At 63.1% G+C, this 13459-nt stretch overlaps 1 protein-coding gene across 1 annotated transcript; it reads left to right on the top strand.

Moving 5' to 3' along the window:
* The first annotated feature begins 4180 nt into the window (after positions 1–4180).
* LOC131518008 (uncharacterized) lies at positions 4181–13384 on the top strand. Its single transcript, XM_058740598.1, has 7 exons — positions 4181–4307; positions 4520–4819; positions 4953–5261; positions 11172–12029; positions 12312–12368; positions 12496–12825; positions 12934–13384. The coding sequence occupies exons 1-7, from the start codon at positions 4181–4183 to the stop codon at positions 13260–13262; spliced, it is 2310 nt and encodes a 769-aa protein (XP_058596581.1). The 3' UTR covers positions 13263–13384.
* The last annotated feature ends 75 nt before the right edge of the window (positions 13385–13459 follow it).

Genomic DNA, 13459 nt, shown 5'->3' with positions numbered 1-13459 from the left:
AATTTCTGAAAAGCCACAGGAGAGAAAGTGGTTCTGATTCCAACGGCGGTCGTTGTCTCAGACTAAACCTTTGCAGGCACAAGTATAAAGTGGAAAAACTGCCCGGCAGACAGTGATTTGAAGGCATCAGAGGACAAGCAGACACAGGCAGACACGGGGAAGACTGTGCCCTGGAGAGATTGGTCTGAGGGCAAAGCCCAGTCCTTGCCACAGCTGCAGCTAGAATGCAGGGGGAGCGGGCAGGCGTCCAGGCACAGGGGCAGGTCGTGGGGTTCGGGGCCCCACCTCAGACAGGTGCAGCTAGAATGCAGGGGAGCGGGCTGCCGTCCAGGCACAGGGGCAGGTCGTGGGGTTCAAGGTCCTCCCTCAGTCAGTGCAGACCAGCGACGAGGCCAGGGTGCTGCGTCACGACCTTTATACAACGTGTGTCGGGCCCACCTGCAGACTGAAATCAGCCAGGTGGGGACAGAAATCGTAATCGGCTGAACGTACCAAGGTAAGTGTTGCGTGTGAAGACGTTTCAGCCACGTAAGAACACACACAACGTATGTATGGAAGGGTAACGTGCGTGTGCCACCTGCTCATAACATATGTATGGTGTTAGGTTACAGTACAAATGTTTTTCCTGTGAGCAGTGCGGTCAAACAGTTTGGAGATGGTCCTGGCCAGTGCTGTGTGACAACGGACGAAAACGAGCTGCTGAGACTGAAAGGACAGATGTAACACTGTCACTAATGCAGACGACACAAGCACGTACGATGAAAAGGCAGCGGAATCCACACAGCCCTTAGAACCAGCAAGAACAGCAGCAGGGGCTCCAAACAAACCCAGGAAGCAGTCGTGTTCCGCTGCGTCAGCAGAAACCTGCTAAGAACGCGTCATCGAAAACGAGGCACGATTCACAGCAACCCAAGGACCTTCCGAAGAAAGAAAGCCCAAGAAACGGCAACTCCGGCAACGGACCTGAAAGGGCTCCGAGTGTCTGGAGAAAACCGCCTTCGGGGGCGGGCCGGCACCGTGGATGCCGCGCTACACCTGCCCGCCCTGCCCACACTGCCCCCGCACCCAGCCCTCCACCGTCAGCAGGGCCTTCCAAGGGCTGGGCGGGGGTCACCTTCCCCCTGCTCCCCCGGCACACACCCGGGCACACACCCACAGTCCAGAAGCAGCAGGGTCGCCTGTCTCCTGTCTGCAGGCAGGACGCAGGCAGAGGCCAGAGCGGAGCTGCCCTGGGCTGAGTTGGGCTGAGCTGGGCTGGGCTGAGCTGAGCTGGACTGAACTGGGCTGAACTGGAATGAGCTAGCTAAGTGGGATGGGCTTGGCTGAGTGGAGCTGAGCTGAACTTGACTTAGCTGGGCTGGGTTGAGCTGATCTGAACTGAGCTGGGCTGAACTGGGATTAGCTGGGTGGGTTGGGCTGAGCTGGGCTGTTCTGGACTGAACTAGGCTTAACTGGGCTGGGCTGGGCTGGGCTGGGCTGAACTGGGCTGAGCTGAGCTGAACTGGGCTGGGCTGGGCTGGGCTGAACTTGGCTAAACTGGGCTGAACGGAGCTGGGTTGGGCTGAACCAGGCTGGGCTGGACTGAGCCAAACTGAGCAAAGCTGAGCTAGGCTGAACTGGGCTGAACTGGGCTGGAATGGGCTGAGCTGAACCAAGCTAAGCTTGGCTAGGCTGAGCTGGGCTGGGCTGGGCTGACCTGAGCTGGTCTGAACTGAACTGGACTGAGCTGTGCTGAACTGGGTTGAACCAGGCTGAACTGGGCATGGTAGGCTAAGCTGGACTGAGCTGAACTGGTCTGGTCTGGGCTGCTGGGTTGAACCAGGCTAAGGTGGCTGTGCTGGGCTGAGCTGGACTGAGCTGGGCCGGCTGAGCTGGGCTGGACTGAATTGTGCTGAGTTGGGCTGAGCTGGGCTAAGCTGAGCTGAGCTGAGCTGGGCTGGGCTGAGTTCAACTGGTCTGAGGTAGACCGGGCTGGGCTGAGCTGAGCTGATTTGAACTGGGCTGAACTGAACTAGGCTGAGCTAGGCTGAGCTGGGCTGGACTAATTGTGCTGAGTTGGGCTAACTGAGCTGAGCTTGACTGAGCTGGGCTGAGCTGCACTGAGCTGGGCTGAACTGGGTTGAGCTGGGCTGAGCTGAACTGAGCTGGACTGAGCTGGGCTGAGCTGGACTGAGCTGGGCTGAACTGGGTTGAGCTGGGCTGAGCTGAACTGAGCTGGACTGAGCTGGGCTGAGCTGGACTGAGCTGGGCTGAGCTGGACTGAGCTAGGCCAGCTTGAGCTAACCTAGGCTGAGCTGGGCAGGCTGAGCTGGGCTGGACTGAATTGTGCTGAGTTGGCCTGAGCAGGCCTAAGATGAGCTGAGCTGGGCTGGGCTGAGTTGAACTGGTCTGAGGTGGACTGGACTGGGCTGAGGTGAGCTGGACTGAGCTGAACTGAACTGGGCTGAGCTAGGCTGAGCTGGGCTGGCCTGAATTGTGCTGAGCTGGGCCAACTGGGCTGAGCTTCACTGAGCTGGGCTGAGCTGGGCTGAGCTGAGTTGAATTGGTCTGAGGTGGACCGGGCTGGGCTGAGCTTCACTGAGCTGGGCTGAGCTGAGCTGGGCTGAGCTGAGCTGGACTGAGCTGGACTGAACTGGGTTGAGTTCAGCTGGGTTGCGCTAAGCTGGGCTAAACTGGGCTGGGCTGGGCTAGGCTGAACTAGGATGAACTGAACTAGGCTAAGCTGGGCTGGGCTGGGCTGGACTGGGCGGAGATGAATTGGGCTGGGTTGGGCTGGGCTGGACTGAACTAGGTTGAGCTGAACTAGGCTAAGCTGGGCTGTGCTGGGCTGAGCTGAGCTGAACTGAGCTGAGCTGGGCTGGGCTGGGCTGAACTGGGCTGAGCTGGGCTGAGCTGGGCTGAATTGGGCTGAGCTGGGCTGAGCTGAACTGAACTGGGCTGAGCCAGGCTGAGCTGGGCTGGGCTGAATTGTGCTAAGCTAGGCTGGACTGAGCTGGCCTGAGCTGAACTGGGCTGGGCTGAGCTGGACTGGGCTGGGCTGAACTGGACTGAGTTCATTTGGGATGGGCTAAGCTGGGCTAAACTGGGCTGGGCTGGGCTGGGCTGGGCTGGGCTGAACTAGGTTGAACTGAACTAGGCTAAGCTGGGCTGGGCTGAGCTGACCTGGGCTGAGCTGGGCTGAACTGGGCTAAGCTGAGCTGAAGTGGGCTGACCTGGGCTGAATTGGGCTAAGCTGAGCTGAACTGGCCTGAGCTGGGCTGAGCTGGGCTAGTTCAGCTGTGATGGGCTAAGCTGGGCTAAACTAGGGTGGGCTGGGCTGAGCTAGGCTGAGCTGGGCTGGGCTGAATTGTGCTGAGCTAGGCTGGACTGAACTGGCCTGAGCTGAACTGGGATGGGCTGAACTGGGCTGAGTTCAGCTGGGATGGGCTAAGCTGGGCTAAACTGGGCTGGGCTGGGCAGGGCTGTACTAGGTTGAACTGAACTAGGCTAAGCTGGACTGAGCTGGCCTGAGCTGAACTGGGCTGGGCTGAACTGGGCTCAGTTCAGCTACGATGGGCTAAGCTGGGCTAAACTGGGCTGGGCTGGGCTGGGCTGGGCTGGGCTGGGCTGAACCAGGTTAAACCGAACTGGGCTAAGCTGGACTGAGCTGGCCTCAGCTGAACTGTGCTGGGCTGAGTTGGCCTCTACTGGGTTGGGCTGAGCTAAAGTGGGTTCAGCTAGTTGGTTTGGTCTGGCTGAATCAGGCATCAGTGAGTCAAGCAGGGTGTACTGTTTTGCTAGGTCCAGTGGCCAAGGTCAGTGAGGCTACATTGAGTGGGACTGAGCAGGTACGACAAGCCTGGCTGGCAGGCTGAGCCAAACGGAGCTGAAGGATTTTGGTGGAGTTTGTGGACTGAACTCAGATGAGTTAGCCTGCTTGAAATCGGGTCTCCTGGGCTGACGTGGGCCAGGCCGGACCAAGGCGGACTCCCGTGACCTGAGCTGGTCTGAATCAGCAGAGCTAGTGAGGCTGGGTGTGGAGCGGGTTAGTATCACTGCTCTCAGCCGTCCTGACGCGAGGCCACGTGGACTGGTCGGTCTCACTGGACTGAGGGGGCAGCGTGGACAATGAGCTGGGGTCTGGGCTCCGGGGAGGAGTCACCACCTGGGGGAGTGGGGGAGGACTGATCTGGGCTCTGCTATGAGTGGGGCCTGTAGTCGGGCTCCCCGGAGCCTCCGCAGGTCAGGACACGAGTCAGACACCTCTGCTCCCCAAGAACCCCACGTTCCTGCCACTCAGGGCTGCGGGCAGGGTGTCCTGGCCAAAGGTAAGAACACCCCTGCTTCTGGCAGGGACACAGGGGTTCGTGGGAGGGCGTTGCTAGCAGACTCGGGGAACAAGAGTCCAAAATGAGCATCTGCCCCCTGAGGCTGGAGAAGGGGTCCCCGTGCGCCCCTCCACCCGACCACCCCGCTCTGCCCCACACTTCTCCCCCTCAGACTCCGCCGGTCAGCACTGACACTGCCTCTGCCCCCACAGCCTCCATCCAGGCCCCCCTCGTCTTCCCCTTGGCCACCTGCTGCAAAGGCACCATCGCCACTGCCCCGTCCGTGACACTGGGCTGCCTGGTCACGGGCTACTTCCCGATGCCGGTGACCGTGACCTGGGATGCAGGGTCCCTGAACAAGAGCGTCGTGACCCTCCCCGCCACCCTCCAGGAGACCTCTGGCCTCTACACCACCACCAGCCACGTGACCGTCTGGGGCGAGTGGGCCAAACAGAAGTTCACCTGCAGTGTGGCTCACGCGGAGTCCCCCACCATCAACAAGACCGTCAGCGGTGAGCCAGGGTCGGGCTGGAGGAGGGAGGCAGGCGTGGCGGGAGCGGCTAGGAGAGGAGGAAGGCGCCTGGGCGGGCACGTGGGTGTCGTGGGCTCAGGGGGCTGACGCCACGCTGCGACCTTCACCCCTAGCGTGTGCCATGAACTTCATTCCCCCCACCGTGAAGCTCTTCCACTCCTCGTGTGACCCCCTCGGTGACACCCGTAGCACCATCCAGCTCCTGTGCCTCATCTCCGGCTACGTCCCAGGTGACATGGAGGTCACCCGGCTGGTGGATGGGCAGAAGGCCACGAACATGTTCCCGTACGCTGCCCCCGGCAGGCAGGAGGGCAAGGTGACCTCCACCCACAGCGAGCTCAACATCACGCAGGGCAATCAGGTGCTTTTGCTTTTCTGTACGGCACAAAGACTTCTTTTAATAAATAGATTTTGTTTTTTAATTTATTGAAGTACAGTTGACGCACAACATTCTGGTGGCTTTGGGCGTGGAGCACGGGGATGGGACAGTCTGTGCACTATAAACAGCTCACACCCGTGTGCCACGTTTGTTGCGAACGATGAGCCAATGTGAACGGATTACAGCTGAGTAAAGTCCGGAGTTCACAGTAAGGTCCACCCCTAGTAGGTTCTCTGAGCCTGCACCCTGTCCGCGGTGCTGCCCCAGTCAGCCTGCTGTTCAGGCTGCTGTCCTCGTGTCTCCCCCACTACCGTTTCCTACAGAAGAATCGCCCGGCCCGAAGATCCCCTCTGCCCCACCTGTTCCTTCCTCCCTCCCCCCAAACGCCCGGCAACCGCTGACCTTCTCGCCGTCACACTACATGTGCTGTCCCCCACATCACGCGGTGCGGATGGTGCAGCGTGTAGCCTTCTCCAGCTGCTCCCTCCCCTCGGGGCACACGGGCCGGCACACGGCCCACATGTGCTCACGGGGTGCCGACTGCAGGGCTTCTCGGCACGGACAGACCTTCCAGTGGCCCTGCCACGAGGAGGGCAGGTGTGTGTGCTGGCCTGGCAGCCCCAGCCCTCCTCCACCGTCTGTAAGAAAGAATATCATGTCGCCCAAGGTCACTTTGCTTGAAAGAGGCACCCCCGGCGGGGGGAGATGGTCCGCACCATCCAGGTGAGGGTACTACACAAATACCTCATATGCCTGCACATAATACTGCATATACACAGTAAGCATCTGCAGGCGCCTGGAAGCAGGTGCCCATAAGGGGAGGGGAGGGGTTGCTGAGACGCTATGGCAACAAGTCAGGCTGGAATGAGCCAGGCCCCGGGCCAGGCTGGTGTCTCACGGCTGCCCTGGACGACCACCACCGCAGGCTCTGACGCCGCGGGTCGGGGAGAGGCCCCTGGAAGGGACATCCGTGAACACCTCCAAAGCATCTCTTTGTTCTTGTAACCACACGGTGAATGTTTCTGAAAGCCAAACCCAGAGTTCAGCGCGATGGTTGAAAAGCGTCAACACTAGGTAATTTCATCGCCTCACCAACTTTTCTGTGAAAGGATTATTCTGGAAAGGACGGGCCTTGCAAACCTAGGCTGGGACGGGTGTGTGGTCTCTGACAAAACCCAGCGCCTGACGGCCCACATCCCACTGCCACGCCCTCGGCAGCCGAGGCAGCCCTCCCCCACACTGATCCGCCACAGCAGGTGCCCCAGAGCCCCGTGATGACCCCACGAGGGACAGCGACCGGCACCACGCCAGGGGCACTGCATGGGGACCAGGGGAGGGAATTAGCTGTCCAAGGGAAGTACGATGTGCCACTTTGTCTTGCCAAAACCCTGCCTTTAGAGGTGCCTGGGGCCCCATGTCCCTAACGCACGGTAGCCGGGACACCCTCGAGGGTTTTGCCAAACTCATCGGTTCCGGTGATCTGACCAGAGTTGTGTAGATGGATGTGCTTCTTGAGCAACCAGGGGCCCACAGCTTGCAGAGGACCCTAACTGCCGGGCACCGCGAGAGGGGGCCGGGCTGCGGGAGCCCGGAGTGTGGGGTGCACACTCCCTTCACCGACGCTGTGACCGATGGCATGTGCAAAGTGGCCACTGCAGTATTTCCAGGACCACGGGCTCCTCCATCACCTTGTCCTGCCCCACGCAGGGGGCGGGGGTCTGCTCCCCTCCCCAGAAGCCCAAGGGTCTCTGTGAACTCCGTGGGGATGGGGGCACAGAAGAGCCATTGCTGGATTCCTAAGATCAGGACCTAAGGAGACATGGCTTCTCGTGGGAGTCAGGCCCTGGGCCCAGTGCAGCCGTCCAGCTACGGCCAAGGTGCCATTCTAGGGAGCCCCGGGGACCGAGCGGGCCGGACCCACCCAGCCAAGGCCCCAGACCCCAGGAGGAGCCCAGAGCCCTCGCTCACATGAGTGTGCGCAGGGCAGAGAGCCTCGCACCACAGGCCGAGGGCTCCAGGCACACCCACAGCCCAGCAGGCCCGGATTGGGACTTGGACGTGGTGCGGAGGCGTCCCCATTGAGGCCTAACACCGCAGTAAGCGGCAGCCTGGGGTGCACACTGTGGTTGTCCAAACACAGGGGCTGAGGGTTCACGGCCCCCTTGCACGGGCAGCACAGGGACCACACAGGGTCTCTCAGCTGCAGGGACATTTTCAGGTCCGGTGACCACCACAAACTCTGTCCCTGCACATCAGGCTTCTGTCTGTCCTCTAGGGTAGTAGCTTCCCTCTGACCATGGGCAGATGACCGTGACCGTGGCTGAAGCCAGAGGAAGACAGCGTCCCACCAGGGAGGCCACACTGCTGAGTGGACGGGACAAGGCCCAGGGCGGGGCCTCAGGCTATGGGTGGGTCAACCTGTGCCCACACCACACGCCCAGGTGAGAACGGGGTTCCTGTGTCCTGTTTTGGGACCCCAGCCACCCCCCACAGCCCACCCCCGCACACCCAGGCCCTCTGAGACAGAAAGTACCCAGAAGAAAAGGGAACTTCAGGAAGCGTGTCGCCGAGCCACCTAGTTTCAATCCTGTTCTTAGTCTTCCCACGGCTGCCTGGGGGCTAGGAAGGGGGCTATGGGCACAGAGCTCAGCCACAAGGAGCCACATGTGCCTGGGGCCAGAGCCGGAAGGGCCGAGGTGCTGGGGCCAGCCTTCCATCGCCCCAGCCCTTGGTGAGTAGGCTCCGCATGGAGAGAGGGCGGCGTGGGGGCAGCAGAAGCAGCGCAGGAGCCAAGGAGAGACGGGGCCCCACGGAGGGGCCGGAGCAGCCAGCATGGGGGACACAGGCTGCCTGGGGGCCAGGGCACCGGCCAGGGCAGGGACGAGGGAAGCACGGGCAGGAGCGCCCCCGCCAACATTGCTGGACGCACCGGACATGGCAACTGGGCCTTCAAGGAACATGATGGCCATGGTGGGCCTGAGGCCTGCCCTTTGCCATCTGTGCTGGGAGCCCAGGGCTGGGCTAGACTGAGCTACTGCAGGACCAAGGCCGACACGGACAGACAGGCCTAAGGTGAGGGCACAGGGAGAGGCCGGCCCAGCACAGGGGAAGAAGAGGACCCCAGATGGCCCGAGGGTCCTGTCCCGGACACTGGGGCTGGCTCTGGCCCCAGGCCAGGGTCAGAGGTGCTGGCCATGGGGTCCTGGACTGCAGCAGATGAGCAGGGACAGAGCACGAGGGGCTGGCAGGGGCTCCCGTGCGCTCTCCCCTGCACAGGGGCAGACGGTCAGGAGCCAAACCTGGGCTAAGGAGTCTGGGATGGGCAGCTGAGACCGGGGCAGCCCTAAGAACACACAGTAGTTGCGGGCTGAGCTCGCCTGTGGGGGAGAAGTCATGGGGCAGCAAGGGCAGAAAGCAGCTGTGGTCCATTAGCTCCAAGGACCAGTGGTGGAGTTTGTGTAGGTGAGCAGGGGAAAGGGGAGAGCAGAAGGGGCAGGGGGAGAACAGGAGGGACAGGGCTACCCCCAGGAGCTCAGGGGACCAGGCAGAGCTTTGGAGGATGAGTAGGGGGTTGGGAGAGAAGGAGGAGCAGTGGGAGAACAGGAGGGACAGGGGAAGAGCAGGAGGGTCAGGGGAGCGCAGGAGGGTAGGGGCAGGGCAGGCAGGACTGGGGGGAGGACAGGAGAGTCAGGGCTCCCCCAGGAGCTCAGGGGAGCCAGCAGAGCTTCTGCCGGTGAGCAGGGTTCCTGGGAGGGCAGCAGGGGCAGGGGGAGAGCAAGAGGGGTAGGGCTGCCCCAGGAGCTCCCTGGGAGCACACAGAGCTGGTACAGGTGAGCAGGGGCAGGGGGCAGGGCAGGAGGGGCAGGGGGAGGGCAGGAGAGGCAAGGTTGCCCCAGGAGCTCAAGGGAGAAGGCAGAGCTTGTGAGGGTAGGCAGGGGGGTTGGAGAGCAGGAGGAGCAGGGGAGACCAGGAGGGGCAGGGGGAGGGCAGGAGGGTAGTGGCATGGCAGGAAGGGCAGGGGGAGGAAAGGAGAGGTAGGGCTGCCCCAGGAGCTCGGGAGAGCCAGCAGAGCTTGTGGAGGTTAGCAAGGGCAGCAGGGTGAGGTCAGGAGGGGCAGGAGGACAGCAGAAGTGACAGACAGCTGCCCCAGGAGCTCCTGGGGGCACACAGAGCTGGTACAGGTGCGCAGGGGCAGGGGGCAGGGCAGGAGGGGCAGGGGGAGGGCAGGAGGGCAGGAGCGAGGGCAGGATGCGCAGTGTTGTCCCCAGGAGCTCCCAGGGAGCACACAGAGCTGGTACAGGTGAGCAGGGGCAGGGGAAGGACAGCAGGGGCAGCGGGAGAGCAGAAGGGACAGGCAGCTGCCACAGGAGCTCCAGGGAGCACACAGAGGTGGTACAGGTGCACAGGGGCAGGGGGCAGGGCAAGAGGGGCAGGGGGAGAGCAGGAGAGGCAGGGCTGCACCATGAGCTCAGGGGAGCAGGCAGAGCTTGTGAGGGTGAGCGGAAGCGGGGGGACGGCAAGAGGGGCAGGGGCTGCTGTGGGGCAGGGTTGCTTCCGACAAGCTGTAGGCAGGAGGACACAGTGACCCTGGACTGTCCCCAGGGACCTGAGCTGAGAGAGCTTCCTGCAGAAGGCAGGGTTCTGGTGAGGTCTGGAGTCTGCAGGGGCTCGGGGGTGGGAGTTCTGGCCAGGAGGTGCTGAGGGCGGCAGGGCAGGGGGAGGTTAGGAGTGCTGCAGGGCAGGGGGAGCTGAGGCCTGAACTGGCAGGACCAGGTCTCAGACATGCAGAGGCAAGAAGCTAGAAGGATCCAAGGCCTGGGCTCAGCATGAGGGGCCAGGCAAAGGGGTGGGGGCAGGTGGAGGAGCTGCTAGGAGGAGGTGAACCTATGGGGAGCACAGACAGCTCGGAGCTACCACCAGGCCAGGAGCTCAGGGGAGCAAGAGAGCTTGTGCAGGTGAGCAGGGGGAGCGGGGAGGCAGGAGGGGCACGGGGGAGGGCAGGAGGGGCAGGGACACCCCCAGGAGTTCTGGGGAGCAGGCAGGGGTTATGACAGTGAGTAGGGGGTTAGGAGGGCAGGTGGAGCAGGGGGAGACCAAGAGGCGCAGGGAGAGGGCAGGAGGGGCAGGCGGAGGGCAGGAGAGGCAGGGCTGCACCAGGAGCTCAAGGGAGCAGGCAGAGCCTGTGAGGGTGAGCAGGGGGTTGGGAGGGCAGGAGGAGCAGGGGGAAAGCAGGAAGGGCAGGGAGAGGGCAGGAGAGGCAGGGCTGCACCAGGAGCTCAGGGGAGCAGGCAGGGGATGTGAGGGTGAGCAGGGGCAAGGGGGAGGCAGGAGGGGCAAGGGCTGCCCCAGGAGCCTCAGGGGTGAAGGGCAGAAGGACTGAGCTAAGAGCAGCCCTGGACTAGGTGGGAGCTGAGCGGTACGGCACACAGAGACCACGAGGGCGGGGCCCAGGTGAGCCTCCCTGGACACGGGAGGGCGTGAGCCGCCTGAGGCCCGGTGGACAAGGTAGGGGGGAGAGGCGAGCCTGGGTAGGAAGGTCTCTGGGGCTGAAGGGACAGCGGTGGCCACAATCTTAGGCTCAGGGGCGCTGACCCCGCTCTGGAGGCTCGTGCGGATGGGGGACAGAAGGCTGGACATGACAAAGCCAGGAGGGGTGGCTCAGGGCAGTGGACCCGGTGCAGGGAAGGGGGGAGCCTGGGAGTTTGAGGCAGGGCCGCCAGCCTGGAGTGTGGGTGGGAGGGGAGGCCAGGCAGGGCCATCAGACTTAGCAGAGGGGTCGGGTCTGGCTGGGGACGTGGGGTCTGAGGTGTGGCACCGTGCACGAGAGGACAGCCAGGGCGGGGCAAGGCTCCCACCGGCACTGAGGGGCAGGCAGGCTCAGGAAAGACCTCGGCTGAAAGAGGGCTCTGGGGACAGGGAGGAGCTGGACAGGCCCCAGGGCACGGGCACTGAGTGAGCCCAGGAAGGCCTGAGAGGGGCTCAGGGCAGGCACGGGATCCGGCGCCCGGGCGCTTTAGCTGCAGAGCTGACCCAGAAGATGTGAGGCCTGGAGGGCAGACGGCAGGCCACGACGAGGACTCCGGGCTGAGGGGCACGGGCAGCGGGTGGCAGAGGCCTGCTGTGTTCAAGAAAGGTCCCGCTGGCCCAGGGCAGATTCAGGCTGGGACAACAGGGCAGTGGGCTCAGGGCCTCAGCAGAGGCCCGTTGGGAGCAGGGGCCACCGGTCAGAGCTCAGACGGATGGCTCGGTCAGGCCGAGCACCCACAGGAAGCCCGAGTGGGGACCCAGGGGCTGGGCCCAGGAGACTCTAATCCAGCAGGAGGTCACCCAGCACCGACCGGGCCCATGGGGCCAGCACCTGCGGCCGCAGAAACACGAGGCCCTGGGGCGGCGGAGAGCTACGCCGGGCGGCCGGTCTGCAGACTTCCTGGAGGGCCACCCCAAGCCCGCGCACCTGATACCCTGCCCGGACCCTCCCAGGAGCGAGACCCTTGTGGTCACACGGCCTCCTCTCTTGCAGCCTCCACCACGCCCCCATCGGTGTTCCCACTGGCCCCCAGCTGCGAGACCACATCTGGCTCCACCGTGGCCCTGGCCTGCCTGGTGTTAGGCTACTTCCCTGAGCCCGTGACCGTGTCCTGGAACTCTGGCGCCCTGACCAGCGGTGTGCACACCTTCCCGTCCGTCCTGCAGGCCTCGGGGCTCTACTCTCTCAGCAGCATGGTGACAGTGCCCTCCAGCAGGTGGCTCAGTGAGACCTTCACCTGCAACGTGGCCCACCCGCCCAGCGGCACCAAGGTGGACAAGACCGGTAAGAGGGTGTCCACTGGGAGACAGACCACGCCAGGTCAGCTGGTCCACCTGGACCCCGGGGCACAGGAGAGGCACCTCTGTCCCCCAAGCTCGGGGAGGAGGGCCTCTGGGCCTGGCTGCCTGGTCCAGTGTGAGCACAGGCCGCACACCCCCACCATACTTCATCTCCACTGGCAGGCACCAGTCTGGGGACGCCCCCCTGACCTGCCCTGACCTAGCCTACCCCAAGAGCTGTCCCCACCCTTGGCCCCCACTAACCTCCAGTCTGGTCTCTCTGCAGTACCCAATATAGCAACCACAATAGAGGCCAAATCCCGGGAAGGTCCCAAATGCCCAGGTGAGTCAGCAGGGCACCGCCCTGCACACCAAGGCCATGGCCCGCATCCAGGAACTGCCTGGTGGGGGGAATGTTCAAGAGGAGCCCCCCCAAATGCTGACCCCCTGCACTGTGTCTCCCACACCAGTTCCTGAGATTCCTGGAGCACCGTCCGTCTTCATCTTCCCCCCAAAACCCAAGGACACCCTCTCGATTTCCCGGACGCCCGAGGTCACGTGCTTGGTGGTGGACTTGGGCCCAGATGACTCCAATGTCCAGATCACATGGTTTGTGGATAACACCGAGATGCACACAGCCAAGACGAGGCCGCGTGAGGAGCAGTTCAACAGCACCTTCCGTGTGGTCAGTGTCCTCCCCATCCTGCACCAGGACTGGCTCAAGGGGAAGGAGTTCAAGTGCAAGGTCCACAGCAAAGTCCTCCCCTCCCCCATCGAGAGGACCATCTCCAAGGCCAAAGGTGGGCAACAGGACAGATGGGGCACAGGGAGGTCGAGTGGGGCCTGGCGGACCCAGGCCAGCCCTCCACCCTGGGAGTGACCATCTGTGCTGACCTCTGACCCCACAGGACAGCCCCACGAGCCCCAGGTGTACGTCCTGCCTCCAACCCAGGAGGAGCTCAGCAGGAACAAAGTCAGTGTGACCTGCCTGATCGAAGGCTTCTACCCGCCTGACATTGCCGTCGAGTGGGAGATCACCGGACAGGAAGAGCCAGAAGACAACTACCAGACGACCCCGCCCCAGCTGGACAGCGACGGGACCTACTTCCTGTACAGCAGGCTCTTGGTGGACAAGTCCCGCTGGCAGAGGGGAAACACCTACACCTGCTCGGTGTCACACGAAGCTCTGCACAGCCACCACACACAGAAATCCCTCACCCAGTCTCCGGGTAAATGAGCAGCGCGCCCGGCCCCCCAGCAGGCCCCTGCGGGCTCTGAGCGCCCACCCCTGTGTACATCACCCCCCGGGCAGGCACCCTGCGTGAAATAAAGCACCCAGCACTGCCCTGGGACCTGTGACACTGTCGTGCGTCTTTCCGAGGCAGAGCTCAGGACACCCAGGCCTCTGGGAGGTGCGGGCAGGCCAGGCTCCGA

This window comes from Neofelis nebulosa, chromosome 7 (genome assembly GCF_028018385.1).
Source record: "Neofelis nebulosa isolate mNeoNeb1 chromosome 7, mNeoNeb1.pri, whole genome shotgun sequence".
Taxonomy (NCBI): Eukaryota; Metazoa; Chordata; class Mammalia; order Carnivora; family Felidae; genus Neofelis; species Neofelis nebulosa.
The sequence above is the reverse complement of the archived record's forward strand: the minus strand, read 5'-3'. Positions and strand labels throughout refer to the sequence as shown.

Coding starts and splice junctions, on each gene's coding strand:
- LOC131518008 (XM_058740598.1), top strand. CDS start 4,181: ATGAGTGGGGCCTGTAGTCGGGCTCCCCGGAGCCTCCGCAGGTCAGGA. Junction 4,820..4,952: donor CATCAACAAGACCGTCAGCG/GTGAGCCAGGGT, acceptor CTTCACCCCTAG/CGTGTGCCATGAACTTCATT. Junction 5,262..11,171: donor AAATAGATTTTGTTTTTTAA/TTTATTGAAGTA, acceptor ACGGGCACTGAG/TGAGCCCAGGAAGGCCTGAG.